The 16,192-nt window shown below is 42.7% G+C and overlaps 1 protein-coding gene across 4 annotated transcripts in view; it reads right to left on the minus strand.

Annotated features, from left to right (window-relative positions):
* The window catches only part of PRKG1 (protein kinase cGMP-dependent 1), a 543,168-nt gene that overhangs the window by 175,465 nt on the left and 351,511 nt on the right, over positions 1 to 16,192 (minus strand). For all 4 annotated transcript variants that reach the window (XM_068951109.1, XM_068951107.1, XM_068951111.1 and 1 more), the window contains exon 5: positions 3,450 to 3,513. In XM_068951109.1, the coding sequence (XP_068807210.1) occupies positions 3,450 to 3,513 (64 nt within the window). The remainder of the gene's footprint in view (positions 1 to 3,449; positions 3,514 to 16,192) is intronic.

The raw sequence follows: 16,192 nt of genomic DNA on the forward strand, positions 1-16,192 counted from the left end.
GAGTCTTCACGCAAGCTTACGTTTTTTTTTAAAGGTCTGCTGGGCTGCAGTGATACGTGCCGCCTCTGACGTCCCAGATACGCAGCAAAGGCCAGACGAGCTGCACCACCCCACCTAACAAATTGTTCCGGGTGCAGAGAGATTTGGGTCCTTCAGCCCTCGGTCATGATGCTCGTCGTCCCAAACAGCTACTCTCTTCGGTACCTGGTCTCTCCCTGCGTCTCCCTCCCCAGCTGGTTCATGGGCACTGGCTGGCCAGAAGCCAAAAAGACAGGCACGCAACAGGCTCCTGCTGCGGCCTCTTCCATGGTGGGGGCACTCATTTAAGTCTGCTCTACCTATCCAGAAACAAATTTATAGGAACTTCTGCACTGATCTTTCCACCTGTGTGTCCAACGTGCCCTGGGCAAGCAATTACAAAATTATTTTGGGCAGTCCTGCAGGCAGGCAGAGCAATTGCACAAGCCTCATTTCCTTAGGACACCTAACAAAGCCCAGGCAAAATAAGAATTAAGACTTGAGCTGTAGAAACATATTACTTGTTGATTTGCGCATTATGTTTGGCAAGCACGAGAATAAACAACGCAATAAAATCTCAGGCCAGGGAAAGCTGTTCCAACAGAGACGGCATTAAAACCAAACTAAATCAAACTCTGAGCTAAAACGGCTGCTCAGCTTTCAAAGGCGCTGAAAGAAACTGCAGTTGCTCACAAACTTACTAAGAAATGTTAATACAGAGTCAGTTATACCTTCCATATTAACAAATATTTGTGTAACACTAAGAAATATTAAGATAATGAAATTAATCTAGTGTAACAACACAGGGAACCAGTCTTTGGGCACTGCAAAAAGGGCTATGCCAGGCTCTTCTTGTGATCAGATGCAGAAATGGGGTAAAGTACAGACCTGTAAACCGAATTTGTGCCAAAAAGACTTCTTTACAAAAAACACACAACACCAGCAGCACAGGTTTGGAGCTGCTAAAAAAAAAAAAAAAAAAAAAAAAAAAAAAAGTAATACATTAGTTTCTACTCTCACCTGCATGTGAGCCACAAGCAATTTCAGAGCTAGGAGATGGGAGTGATCTTATACTAGCCAGAAGCCACTGGAAGGGGAAAGGAAATCCCCCAGTGTTTCGTTAATTCTCATTGAATTCATCTGTGCTAAATAAGTTAATTTAGCATTTCCATCAACTCTTAAAATGTAACGTTAAAAAAACTTTGTCCATTTTTCCCACTGTCTCCACAATACCATTTCCACATTTGATTTGGAAAATGGACAATTAAAACAGCTTTCTTGCTTCTGGGTTTGTTAACGGTCTTTAGAAATTGTTTAAAAAATGCAGGAGAGCAACGCTGCATTATTCACAGAATCATATCAGAAGAAAAACTGTTTTCAGTCTTGACAGTTAAGAGATTATTCCCTGTCTCAAACTGTGCCAAGTCAGCCTCTTTAATTCAATCCTTGTTACAGTAACAGCCAGGACAAAATAAAGTTATTGTCACTTAGCTTCAATATGCTTGATACTGTTAAACACAAAATATGTGGTAAGGTGATTTTATAGTTGATGTAAAAATGTCGTATGCTAAAACAAAGAACAACATAGTGAATGACAAGAGGGATTCCAAGCAGGAAATAATTGATTTTTGAAGACCTACGTTTTGAAGCAATTGATTTTAGAAGAGATATCTAGCAGGTCGCCCTAAACGGACTAGGGACAACGTGCTGCTCTTGCAACGTAGCATCTCATCTAAGTTCACAGAATTGTCCTCATGCAGCTCTGGGTGAGAAATCAAACCACCATAAAAGAAGCCAGCCCCTCTTAGCAGAGCAGTAACATAGCGTCATCGTTACACAGTTTGGCTGTCTCCTGATTTTCAAGTTGGGATCCATCTTAATCTCTGCACTTTAGCTTCTTAGAAAACGCAAGGTAAAGATAAAATCGTGGAGCTTTATCTTGCAAGTTTTATGACTTAAAGACCAACAAGAGTGGTCTTAAGACAAATGTTTATAAAAATAGTTAGGTGCCTCATTTCTACACCTATGCTCTTACTTGTTTTTTCCTTGAAACTGCAATTGTGCCTGGAGAAGTTGTACTGTAGACTTTATACATTTTACCTAACTCTTGATAAGGAGCTTAATGTTGGTTCAGTGATCCAAGCTAATTAAACTATTTGTTCCTGGTTGGCCATGTGCTTTTGAGATATTTTGGGGTTTAATTCATAGCAAATTGAGTTCATATGGCTCTTTTCTCTAAACGTGAACATTTCTGTTGCAGTAGAGGAAATAAAGCTTATCTATGAAGTTACTCTGTGTGACAGATGTGTAATTTGTTCAGATTACAGAGTTTATTTGTACATTAAATAAGAAGGCAAAAAAAAAAAAAAAAGACCTGAACATTGACTTAAAAAAATGTCAGCAGCTTCATTTCTTAAAATCAGTGAAAGAGGAGGTAGTTACTACTATGCACTACCATTTTTCCATAAACATAGTTATTAGGCCTGGCTCATGATGGCAAGGCATATGCGAAAAAAACTACTTTAACATGAGGAGCAATAAAATACTGTTGTACACAGAGATTTCATGCAGTTAAATCACATCAGATTCTATTTTGAAAGGTTTTATTAACAGTTTCTGCAATATTTGATAATATATAATTCTTCAGGTACAGCATGGAGCACTGAGTGAATAAATTCCAAACTATGTGGACAAACTGCCTGCCATATAATTCAGCTATTTTACATCCGTTTTACACATTCACTGAGAGTGCAAGTTTTTTAGTAAAGGCTTATTAGAAGCCTGACACTAATGAGATACTAGCTTATAACCAGGTAGACGTGGCACAACTCCATAAGGACTTTCAAATATCTCGACATTACATTTGCCCTTCTCTGCTGTAATTCTCATGGGAGTAGCCGTTCCCTTATGCTCACCTTGAAGTGTCATATTGCCACGAAATTTCCCACGATTTCCCATGAAATTTGAAAGGCGACAATATTTCCGCGTCCTCCTTTCCCCAACATACAGCTCAGAAACACGTCATTAGAGCTGGTCAAAGCATTAAAAAAAACAAAAGCCAACACAGCTATCCTTTCCCAGAGGCGTTCAGACCAAAACATGCCTCCTCCACCGCGGCCCACCCATCAGTAGAAGACCTCTGGACAGGTCCCCAGTGCAGGGACCATGGCAGAAGGTTTCCCTTCTGCAAAACGCAGGAAATTATCGTTTACATTCCCAACTGGAAAGAAACCCAATTAAAAATACGTAAGGCCTTTGTAAAACGGAGTCATTTTTCACACAGCTCCACTCACTGTCTCTACGTGTGGGAACAGTCAGCTGTAATTGGGAGCAAAACTGTGAAACAGTTATTTCTGAAAGGAGCCTGGATATTGCTACTAGGAGGCTCCCAGACTATGAACTCATTAGATCTCAAAATTAAAAGCACTTACCTCTTCGAGGACATCTGCAAGCTTACTAAGTATCTCCTCGGGAAGGCTCTGGAACGTGGGAACACTGCAATATAAGAGAACCCTTGATTACCGAATGTCTCTCTGTATTTCATAAAACCAGCTGTATTTATTTCATATATATTTTGTACACGTGCTGCCCTTGTTGTCAAGGCCCTGTTAAGTGTTTGCCATAAAAGCAGCATCTATAATGGAAATCTTATCTTCCTGTGTCAACCAAGACGTATTTTTAAGCGTTCACTTGTTGTGATGGGAGAGCACTTGCAATAAACATCTGGAGAACCCCTCCGTAAAGCCGGGAATCAACTAAGAATCAATCAAGGATTTACTAGGATTCATCTGTGCTGCAAACGTGTTCAGTCACATATGGGACTGCGCAAAACTTTCCTGCCCCAGTTCCATCCAACCAGAAAACCAAAAAAAAAAAAGGAGAAGAGAGCAGATCTCATAAGCAATAGATAAAAACCAGCCTGAAACTTGCACCCAGACATTGCAAACACAGAATACAAAGCCGCAGAGGGTACAGGGACAGCAAGAAAAGAGTGTTGAACTACCGCGAGAATTATTAAAGAATTCATTGGGAACTTTACATCCAAGGTTTGTTTTCTTTTGCCAAAAAGGCAGCTTTTTCCCCTTTTTCGTAGACTCCTCCTTGACAAAGATTTCCCAGGCCAGGCTAGACTTTCCGGTCAAGATGCCAGATTGATGCAGCAACACATAGCTCATGCTGGATGCACCAGACAGATTTACTTCAGTCTAAGGCAGGACAGATTAGGATTTGAATCTGGCTCTCCAAACCCCATGTAGGCTCCTCTGACCTCTAAGCTATTAGCGCACCTCCCATACCTCAGTTTCTTATTCTCTGTTTTCCATAAAAGCTTGACTTCCATCAACAGTCTCAAGGTTTGGTCTGATGCTGACTGAACCACCACAGACATGATGTACTTTTCAAAGGTAGGAAAGCAGTGCTGAACCTGCTTTAATTACAAATGCCTATCATCGGCAGACTAATTAGCAAGGTATCTGCATGAGGTATTAGCCCAAACGTAGCACTGAGCTGATACAGCTCTGCTGAGCCTATTCCAGGAGTAGCTCGCTCAGCAGTTGCTTTATCACGCTCCATTACAGGGTGTAAACATAATCTTACGCTTCCAGATTTAAACTGAGGTCCTCAGATGTGCTGGGCTAATTTCAAGCACATCGATCATCAGGCATGAAGTGGGGGGTGATGGTGGGATTTCCTTGAAGAGGGGCAAACGCAACCCCAAATAAAGCAGATTTTCCCTCTCCAATGAGGTTTGACATTACACTTTGTAACAGACAAGCGGGTAAAATTATTCACGTTTTGGAGAGCTAAAAAACCCAAACCCAACCCACAAGTGGGTCCTGGCACTTTGCCTGCAGGGTAGCCACTCTAGCGATGCTTCACGAGCTACAGATGGTCTCTGAGTGGCTGTGTGCAATCCAGCGGCTGCCGCTGCTCCCGGAGAAAAACCCAGCCATAAAAGCAAAGGGAAGTCTGGAGACTTTGCAGAGGGTGTGACAGCAAACGACAGGACTGTGTCCTTGCAAAAAGAAATCCCTGGGGAAGTTAATGGAATATTTGTGAGCACAATTAAAATCGGATTTGTTTTTATTAGCGTAAAACTAATGTATGCTACAATACAGTAGAATCAGAAAAATTGGAAGCCTCCATTATTTGTTTCATAAATCCGATTTTCATTTAGCGCATCACTTAATAATGAAGACAGAACTGGCCAACTCTGTGCAGAAAAATGTGATCATTCAGGCTCTCACTAGCATCCATTTTTTTTTTTTTTTGGTGGAAACAAATGGCTCTGCAGAGTTAAAAACAGCAACAAAGAGAAAACATAGAAAAGGAATTACATGATGTCTGGGCTTAAGTGTAAAAATGAAAGCTTATACCAACTCTAACATTGCCAAACGAGGATTAAACTGATGGGAGAAGACAATACTCCAAGACATCTGGACAAATTTTAGCTATAGTCACACTGCCACACTCCCAGACTGGGGGAGAACTCATCAGAGCATAGTTCTAGAGACAATTATTTCTTGTGGAAAAAAAAGAAATTGAGGTGGAGATTGTGCAACCCAAAGCAGAGTGGAAGGGCATATTTATTACAGCGCAAACACGTGAGAAATAGGGAAACAGCAGGTGAGCGCATGTATGATTTACATGTATTATGTCTTACATATATCACATGCATGAATTACACAATCATACCATTGAAAAGTTGGGATGGTAAACAAATAAGGAAAATTGCCTAAGAGAAATAGAGCTTTAAGACAGCAATAGAACAGACAATCAGAAAATCAACCTGCGGACAAAATAAACGCCATCCAGATTATGGCACAGAGTTACAAATTCAATGACACAGATTTATCGCCGTTTATGAAAGGCCAGTACGTGTCCGAACACCTGAGATGACACTACGGCCAAATTATATTTGGTTTTCATCAAAAAAAATCTTACAAGATTGCCCATCACAGTGGTACAAAAAAGAAACCAAACTACTGAACAAATGCCCTTATGAAATAGCAAAGAGAAAACATTTATTGCACTGTTAAGAAATGTCATAAATTCAGGCTGAGTTGATGACAACCCTGATAGAAGAATAAGATTCGAAAAAATGCTCAAGTGTACAACAGTGTCATATAGTTGGCTTGATACTGCAGTAAACAAAACTATACCCTCATTCTCTCCATGACAATGTTTAATAGATTCTTAAAATAGAGTCTTACTTTTTCAAAACCTGCCTGTACTATTTAAAGATTTGCATATGAAGATCAATATTCTGAAGACTGTTTTCATGGGGGAACCTGAACTCACATGAAAATTGAGATCTGAGGAGCAAATTGCTGCAAATGGGAAAATATACATTAGAAAGTCAACTAGGAGAGCAGAAGACTCAAAACTAAGAAAATAAATTTCAAGACAACAGGCAAAAAAAACCCATGCAAATATACGTTCTCTGTTTTCTACAGTTTTGTGAAATTGAAGTCTGAGAAAAGATATAAAACAGAAAAGCAGACATCTGATTTTGGAGACATTGTTTACTTATGATGGAAGAGACGACAGAAAATAGGGCTCAGTCTCATCAAGAAATTACTTATTCCGTCCCCTTGCCTGAAAAGCAGGATCAAGCGAACCTGATTTCCAAGTTATGGAACAAAGCTGGTGCTGGTAGCATATGAGGAGGCATTTCAGGTCCAGATGGACATCTAAGTCCATGAAGCCCAAGTAGGAGGAGCTGCAGACCTTTAGACTGAAATGTCAGCATCCCAGATGCTGCGGCTGACATCACAGCTCTCGGTAGGGATTTCTGCCTGGTTAGTTGTTTCATTGTTCAAGACTGCATAAGGTAATTGAATTTTAAAAGGAAAGGCCAATAAACTTCATTCTTTTTCTCCTTCTTTCTCCTTTTTTTTTTTTAAATCAACCCACAAACAGAGACCTCAACATGTTAAATAACATATGGAAAGACAGCTGTGCAAAAATATCAAAGGTGAATCGCAGTCCAAATGGAAAGGCAAAGACATGCCTATTCTGAAGGAGGTGAGAAGAGGCAAGAAACATCAGCTTTAGTCCCCCTGTCACCTGTAGCTGCTCCTGGACTTTTAGGCAGAAGCAACATCCATCCTTAGCTACCATCACCATCTGCACAAAAGTGCAGAATACATGTAGGTGACCACATACCTTTTGATTCATCTCATGGGACTATTCCTGTCCTAAACTAGCAAGGACTCCTCAGTAACCCTGCCTGTAATCCAAGGCGTTGATTTTGCTCTAAAAATACTGGCGTAGATGCCAGTGCACTGAGAACACATCTAGCTTGTGGCATGCATAGAAACTGTCACAAACCGCTAACACGGTCAGCAACTTTCACTCGGTAGCGGAACGGATGCACGGATGGAGGCTCCTGGACATCTTCTGTACTCCATCCAACACAGAAGTAGCTATTGACTTTCTAAGTGTGTTTCAAGGTGCATTTCCTAAGTTTTTAAAGGGTGTTCATTGCAGGTGTTCACTTAGCTCTACAGACTGTGGCAGACAGTCCTTATGGGTTAACTAAGAAACAAAACCTTCGTCCTTTATTATTGCTCGGCACAAAAATAAATGCGACCGTTGGCAGGATTCTCTGCCTGAGGCCAGCTGGGTAGGCATAGTTTAAAAGGCAAAATAAATCAGTAGCAGGAAATTAAGTCTGCCTGCATTCCCCGAAACACACTGGAACGAAGACTGAAAAATGTTACATGTTTCTGACCTTTCTTTATCCCATGTGGGGTGGTCCTAGAGCACCGTCGGAAAGCACTGCCTCTCTGCTCTGAAAGAACCACGATTAAAGCTTACCTAGTATAATCTGACACTTGATTTAGGGTACAAAACGATATTTTGAACAACTCAAGCTGGAGATGCTATGCAACTGGCAGCTGTCCACTTGGCAACAAATTGTGTCAGAAATGAACTGCTGGCTCAGTCGGCATCACGGCCTTAAACAGGGAACTAAGAAAATTGTTTTGAGCCTTACTCATGAAAGTTTACAAGCATAATTTACTGTGAAACCCTTTATCTTGTCTTCCTTTTGCCTCCTGAAACTGGAATGTACTGTACTGGAGAACTGCACATAGTCCCACTGCACAAAAGGGAAATTACCTTTCCCATTTTGAAATCTGTCCTGAGAGCCGATTGTCATCGGTTTAAGTGGGATCTTACAGAGGAGAAAAAAAAAAACAACCCAGTACGCTGGCATTGCTTTCACGTACCTCCCGTGTCAACACAGCAAAAAGGGCTGATTAGGGAATAAATCCTAACTCAATTCAGGAGGCTGAGAGCAGCTGCGGGAAGGAGGGCTTGGCTCCACATTTTGCATCGCTCACTGCTTAACAGTGCTTTTCTACTTCGGTAATAAAGTTGCATGCTGAGTGTCAGATCACGAGCAAAATCACTATTCGAGGCCGTGGTGGAGCAAAGCCAGAGGCGACTTGGTGCACCTGGGCAAGCAGTACTTGGAGATGCTAGGTGGATTATTGGGTCTCAAAAGTGCCCGGCAATGCCACAATGCCGACGCCGTGCAGCTGGAGAGTATGTCAGCGTGCTGGGGAGAAAAAATAAGATTTTGGAGAAGACGGTCAGATAGTCTCCTGTGACTGGTGACGGCAACTGCAAGTGGTGGCCTGAAGCTGATACAGTTGCTAGATGCCTCAGCACAGCAATCCCTGTGCCAGAGAGGCAAATACGCTGAGTGATGCAGTTGCTTTGTGTTGCAAGCTTTGCACTGAAATACAAATTCCTCTCTTCTGTCAGATGAATAGGTATTATTTGGAGGATAAACAATTTTTTTTTTTTTCCATACATAGTGCCTACCACACCGAATAGAAAAGAAGCAGCGGAAAGTAAGTTCAGAAAGGGTGTGCTTAATTCTCCAGAAGCTCGATACTTACTCTATTACCAATGCAATTGATAAGTCAAGGCTAGTTTTCCACAGGCAATTTCCTGGACGTTTTGCTTAGCTTGAAGAATATCAGAGAAAAGGAAGAAAGGAGATGGAGAGCGACGTTCTCTCACACTCACTTTAATTACACCTACATCTGGCCTTGAAATCAGCTCAGAAAATGCCACTTTCAGGAAAAGAGAATACATTTGCTCTACAATTGCTGCAGATGACCTGTCTGCTGAGCTAAAGCTACAAAGGCATTAAAATCATTTGCAATTGTTCAGCTCAGAGAGGTTGAAAATGTTGTACCTACAGTTTTAAAGTTCTGTCAACTACAACATCGAGCTTATTCTGGTAAATAAACTCCTTGCTTTCCCGAAAGAGGTTTGCAGTAAGTTTTTTTTTTTCTCCAAAACCATTACTTGGCTATCTGCTAAGGGCTGCTATGCGTAGGAAAGAGAGGGATACAGAAAGTAGATGAAGCGCCTTTGTCACGTGACGAAGAGGCTGAAGTAAAGCAAGTGTGAAGGACAACATTTCTTTCACATCTAAACAGTTTGCACCTCTTATGACGAGAGGATAATAGCTACGCTAAGAGATGGAGGAAGTGGTCCACCGACAGCAGCAGGACCAAACACTGATGTCAGTGTGGGGAACCCACGGGACGCATGCCCATCTACTGTGTACACTGACTACGGACGAGCATTTTCTCATCTTCCACGCGCAACCTGAGTCTTAACAAAAGGAAAACGGCATCTGTTTCTGTGGAAACGTGCACCTGGACCATTTTTAAGGAGCTCCTGGCAGACACAGGACCTCACGGATTGTGCTGGAGGAATCTCCATCTCCATTTTATCTGAATTTCCACAACATGCTATCCCCAAAACGAAACAATCTTTCCTTTTCCATTCATGCCAATCTTTTTTGTCATTTCCCTTTGAATAGCCATGGGGTTGGGCAATATGTACTAGTAGACTCCACTGTTGCTGGGGTGAGTTAATGCAGTTGGGCACCCTATTTTGGTCTAGAGGCTGCGAGTGTTTAATAGGCTGCTCAGGTACTCTGGAGTACTTTTTTCCCCGGTTCTGTCACTCTCTGTCTTTTCCCTGACAGGGGTTCATTATCAAAGACAGCCCTCCTACTGTATCTCATTTTGCAGTCGCTGGGGAGATTGTGCAACTTTAAAAAAAAAAAAAAAGTTGCTGTCATGATGAGAGGAAAGCAGAGAAATTAGCAGGTAGAGAAACCCATGCACCCACTGTATATGTATCTACTCCCTAATAATCTTGAAAAGGACGATTGCTTGGAAAGAGCTGTAAATGCCGAACAACAACAACAACTTTGGCAATATCAAACAACTCTAGGCACGCACATTTTTGGCTACTCAGTTCACGGCAGAGGATTTGCATCGCCTCGAAGGCCTAGCAGCGCTGTTCTCGTGGCAGTCTACAGAGACCAGCCTCTTTGCTGGAAGAGAGGCAATACCCGCTATTACCCTCTGCGTACACCATGTTGTTGCTGGGGTTTTTTTCCTGCTGTAGCAGTTGGTATTCCTTCATATTTGCAAATCAAATTATAACGGCAGGCCTAAAGGAAAGCTTCTGTATCTCCCAACTTCCCTGTCCTCTCCAAATTTATTCTACAGGCTATTAAAGGACAATACCTGTTGCAAGAAGCCTCGCACCGCTGTACCCTGTGTGTTTTGTTTCTATGATCCTGCATTTGCGGTATAGTCAAAATTAATTTTTCCACGGCTTGCCACGTCTAGTTAAGTATTCACTCTTCAAGACGGCTTACTGTCAATGAGTTTTTAATCATGCTTTTTTTCCTCCCTCTTCTTCTGAGAGATTCTGTGGGAAATGAACCCCTCATTCTTCAGGCGCTGTAGAAAATCCTAAAATGATTGCATCTAGCCTGACTGCTTACTATTATGAATTTTAGACTGGAACAATAAATGCATCACTGCAGTACTGGAATAAAGTCAAACTACCACAAACACCATTATCTCATAAAACATGCAGGCATCATAACTAGAAAAAGAAAGATGTTTGTGGCTGCTTCTTGAGCTGTGCCTTAAAAGAGAGCTTTAAACATTGACTAATATTTTGCAGACAATGTTACTTGAGAGTTTAAAGGAGCGACAAGTTGCGCTGGCATGCACAGGCCACTCGGTCGCGTTTCTCCCAATTAGATATTTCCATCTTCAAAAACAATTTACGCCAGGCGTTTTGTCTCTTAACAGACGTCTCCCGCACTTGACAGCAAATTGTCATAATAATATCTCTTTCACGAAGACACCGACAATGCTACTTCCGAAGCACAGGATCTGTTGTGCAACGTTCACCGCTGTTAGGCTGATCTCATGCTGCTTCCCGCCCACTTCCTTTTAACCAGCGCCACTAAACGAGTACGTTAAAAGGATTACCGCAGTTTTCTGTCTTCATAATTATATACAAGAAAAATAAAACACTGGGAATGATGTTTTTAAGATAATAGGAAGGAATAGCAAGCATTTTGCATCGTCCCAGAAAACTTCTTTCAAAGCAAAGGGATTGGTGAGGCAGGTCAGCAACTCTGACCTTAAAAAAAAAAAAAAAAACCTCCCTGATACAGATGTTGCAAATTGACTGAATCTATGCGATTCACAAAGTGACCATTAAAATAACTTTTTTTTTTTTTTGGATGGTTAATTCCTTCAGGGCGAGATACAAGAGTTTTCACACTGCAGCAAATGAACAAAATGGAAATCCTTTCTAGCATATACCTAAGGAGTGACTTTGGAGGGATGACCTTGAGCTTGGCAGAGTACCCGACTGCCACGTGCAACAAAACACAGAAGAACTGGCTTCAGGGGCAGTCTTGAACTTCTCGCTCCGGATCAATGTGCCTTAGATAATTCACCCACAGCCAGAGGGCCAAGTAAAAACAAAAGTACTTTTGATCAGCAGCTTGCCACTGAGAAGAGTCTTCCAGGAATCTACTTAGTTAGACCCTCAGCAGGGAAAATAAGCTACAAAAAAGAGGCACCAGAAACCATAAACCTCTTGTTCCTCCTCACGGTACAAAACTAGAGCAATCAGATATGCATAAAGTTAAAAGAATCATATCATATAAATTGGTCTGAGCACTTGATAGAGACATTTCAGACTTTCCTACAGAAAGGCAGCCTTGCTGAAACCCTAACCGTAACCTCAGCCTAACGCTAACCTGAGCCCTCCAGCCCCGTTACGGCCCTCAAGGCTAAAGCTGTGCTGGGAGCAGTCTTGGGGCAGCCCCACATTTCCTCTGACATGCTCTTTGCAGCCCCAGGCCACATCACGTTATAGGCTTTCTCTCTCGCCTAACCGGAACCCTAGCCCTAATCTGAAACCCAGCCTCGGCCTAACCTGAACCTGAGCCCTCCAGCCCCATTCTGGGCCTCCAGGCTAAAGCTGTGCTGGGAGCAGTCTTGGGGCAGCCTCACATTTCCTACCACATGCCTTTGCAGCCCCACTCCATATTGGGCTGTAGCCTTTTTCTCTTGCCTAACCCTAACCCTAGCCCTAGCCCTAACCTCAGGCTAACCTTAGCCTGAGCCCTGCAACCCCCTTCTGGACCTCCAGGCTAAAGCTGTGCTGGGAGCAGTCTTGGGGCCGCCCCGCTTTTCCTTTGGCATGCCCTTTGCAGCCCCATTCCACATTGGGCTATAGACTTTCCCTCTCACCTAACCCTAACCGTAGCCCTAACCTCAGCCTAACGTGAACCTGAGCCCTGCTGCCCCAGTATATCTGCAAGGCATCCATAACGTAATAGCTAGCCTAACTGAATGCTTCAAACCGAACACACAGAAGGGAAAAAAGCAGCAGCTTCCTCTCCAAGTTCTACCCTGCTCAACCACAGAACAGCTCTGAATAATTAATACCTGGTTGGAGACAGAAGAGGAGCACTGCCTTCGAGATTTGCCAGAGGCAAAAACATACAGCCAGCCAGTCCCTTCCTATTTTAAGGAAAGCCATTCTCCCTGCAGCGTGCTCATTTGCCGGTCGCAGGCGTTATTGATTTGGCGTTGTAATTCAGGACGTTTATCCTTTGTGAACTTCTGACGGGTAACAGATGGTGGGTCGTCTTAATTCCCTATTTCTAACCGCTCTTATTCCGACTCTTGGGATGGCTCCTGCAATTGCTCTTCATTTCATCCTTGTGTAGAGGAGTGCTGTTACCTTTGATTGCCCGCATGAGGGCTGGGTGTCTGGGCGGCAGTGTCTCCTCCACACCACCACGGCGTCCAGGAGGAACGGCCAGGCCATGGGCACCCTCCGCTTTCTGGTGGGATGCAACACGGAGAGGTCGTACCCTGCAGCTCCGAGTGGGACTGAACTGAAAATAGCAGGGACGTCTCTTGAGTAGCAACTGCTAATGAATCCACCAGGGCACTAACCTGGAAAAACACCATGTCCCCCAGCGTCCTCTCTTTTCTATTTTTTAAAAATTGGTACAATTCTGCACAATTTTCTTTCTCCCCTAGGTCCTGATATTGAGTTAAAAGAAAACAGAATCATAATCTTTGAATCATTTTTTTTTTTCCTCCTTACATCTCAGGAGTCAAAAATTTGCTATGTACAGTAAACCTCCGCAGCATTTTTTTGTGCTGGAAACAGAATGCAGCTAAAAATGAATTAAATATGGAGGATTTTCAAACGGTTTGGGCTATATAGAAGAAATAATCAAATAAGCTGGAGCGATTCAAAATAAGATTTGAAAATTCAATTGCTTAAAAAAACCATAATCTTGAAAATATTATAAACAGGAAAGCAATACAATGGGTAGTGGAAAAAAAGATAAAAACTAAAACACACATTGAGAAGACAGCCTGAAGTAGCGAATGTATCAAAAAGCTCAGCTACTGTCAAGCAATCTTTACTCATTGCTTCCTCTGTATTTGAAGAACAGCCATATACAACTAAGGGCTCTAACCTCGACGTTGGCTCCCAAATTTTCGAGTAGGTGCCATCTGTGTTAAGACCTGGCCCAGATCTTGCTAGCGCAACGCTACACTTAAGCTAACACCAAACGCCCCGCTGGGGGCATGGCATCACACTGACAAAGCTGCATAACCCTTAAACTCGAGCCAAATCCCATCTCTGCCTTGGATCAAATGGCAGAGCGAGCACAGGTCCAGCCATGGCAGCCCACGCGGACATCCCACGATCTGGCGACGCACGCCGGACACAAAACGGTTTGGAGACGGGGAAGAAAACTTTTTGGCCAGCAGTAAGGCAGACTGGCAGTAGTTCAGCTGACACATGTAACAGCCACTCATGCCGGAGGGCCAACTCTTGGGAAATCATCTTTTGCCCACGGTTGAACCTCTAAAGCTTTTCCCCTTGTTATGTTTCAGAAGAATGATATAAAGGGTATTGAAACATGAGCGCTGGGGAGTTTTTAATGGGTCTTCCTTGAGGCTACATTGTATTTAGATGGGGAAACAGAGGACGGTATGCCCAATTTAAGAACTTCTGCTGCAGATGGAAAGTTGCAAGACACAATATAGGATCTTCTGTTGCAAACAGGAAGTAAATAGGAAGGAAATTAGCCCGCAAGCACGCCACTGAAGTATAAATGGCACATGAACCTAAATGGTCGGAAGCAGTCTTTTCATTTTTGGTACTCTTCCATTTACGCACAGTTATCTAATTTCTCCTTAATGTTATTCATCAGGGTTTTCTAAAAGGAACTCGTTTAAAAGAAGTACGTGCATGCCTCACCGCATACCCCTCTCTACACGCGCATTAAGACAAAACAGAATCACTGCCACATAAATTCCTTTATCACGAGTAATGTCACTGTGAAGAAAGTGCAAACATGTACATGAATGTGCTGAGATTACATGTCTAAAAAGAAAGAACCACTCCACCCTCTCCACTTCCAAGACAAGCGCTTTCCAAAGAGCCAGCCAGCTACTAGAGAAATGCAGGATTTCTTCCATGTTTATGGCTGCACAAGTACAGTAAACAGGTTTATTTTGCTCTTCTTCTGGTCTCAGCTCTGAAATCCCCGTTTGGATATTATTGTGGGAGTCTAAAGTAATCACCTAACTCTTGGAGCTTGTGCCATATGATATGCTGAATTTCATCTCAATATTGTAAGCTCCTTAGAGCGATGGCTCTTTTAGCTGTTTGGAAGTTTCTAAACCATTTAAGAAACACATATATTCGGAATGCAGTAAATATCAGTTAATAGTAACACACAGACAGCTTCCCCTGTAATCTCACGCATAATACTGCTCAGTGCCAACTTCTAACCTTGTGCAAAACGAATTCTCATTAGTATAACACAACGTCCAAAAAGAGCCACTTCTGCTAATTAGGTTCCTGGATAAATTTCATTTATCAGGTATGAAAGCATATTCCTTTGATAGCCCGCTTTCTTGCTTTCTGCTGTTACTTTTCTAATGCTCTATTAGCAGGCACCATCAGAGACAGGATACCGGGCAAGCCCGACTCAGGATGGCTACTCTTATGACCTGCTGAGAGATGTGAATACTGAGGGACTTTATGGGGTTTCTCTTACTTATACACATATAGGTTTAAGATCAGATGGAGCTAACAGGATGCTGAAAGCCCTTCTGTTAAAAGATTTCCATTTGCAACCAGTAGATTTGCAACCATGCTCCCTCAGTTACACAGGGGTTGACCACATTAGGTCAGGAGACGTAATGCATGATCTACAGACAGGCCGCCATAGTTTGTCACGTTTGTAACACAGTATTGAGGGTTAGGGGAGAAAAATCTAGACTTACTGATGGAAAGCACATGCTTTGGCATGTACAGTGATTTGGCAGAGACTGTTTCATAGAGGAGTCCCTCACGCCGCAGTAGATGCAACAAGCATGTGATGGACAATCTCCGGAAAACTCGGTCATTCAACCAGGTATATCAGACAAGAGACCAGATCTATAAGCAAATAATATCCAAGGCTGGATTTGGAAGCGCACTGGCCAGACAATGCAATAGAGGATGTGCCCTGCATGTCCTTTGGGCCCGTGGCAGTGTCCTGTGAGACTGACTATGATCAGAGCCCTGTCCTCATAGGAGAGACTGCTGTGGACATCACACTATGGGAAAAGGGAAAAGGATCGCGCCAGCATCCCCATTACAGGGTCCTGGGCTTCCTCTGCCACTAGTCAACACCCTGACTCTTATGATGCCCTTTCCTTGACTGTAGGTCGTATGAAAGAAGGCTTGGACTCAATGGTTACATATGACACCCATAAAATTATAAGATAAAATA

The sequence above is a fragment of the Struthio camelus genome, chromosome 7, assembly GCF_040807025.1.
Source record: "Struthio camelus isolate bStrCam1 chromosome 7, bStrCam1.hap1, whole genome shotgun sequence".
Taxonomy (NCBI): Eukaryota; Metazoa; Chordata; class Aves; order Struthioniformes; family Struthionidae; genus Struthio; species Struthio camelus.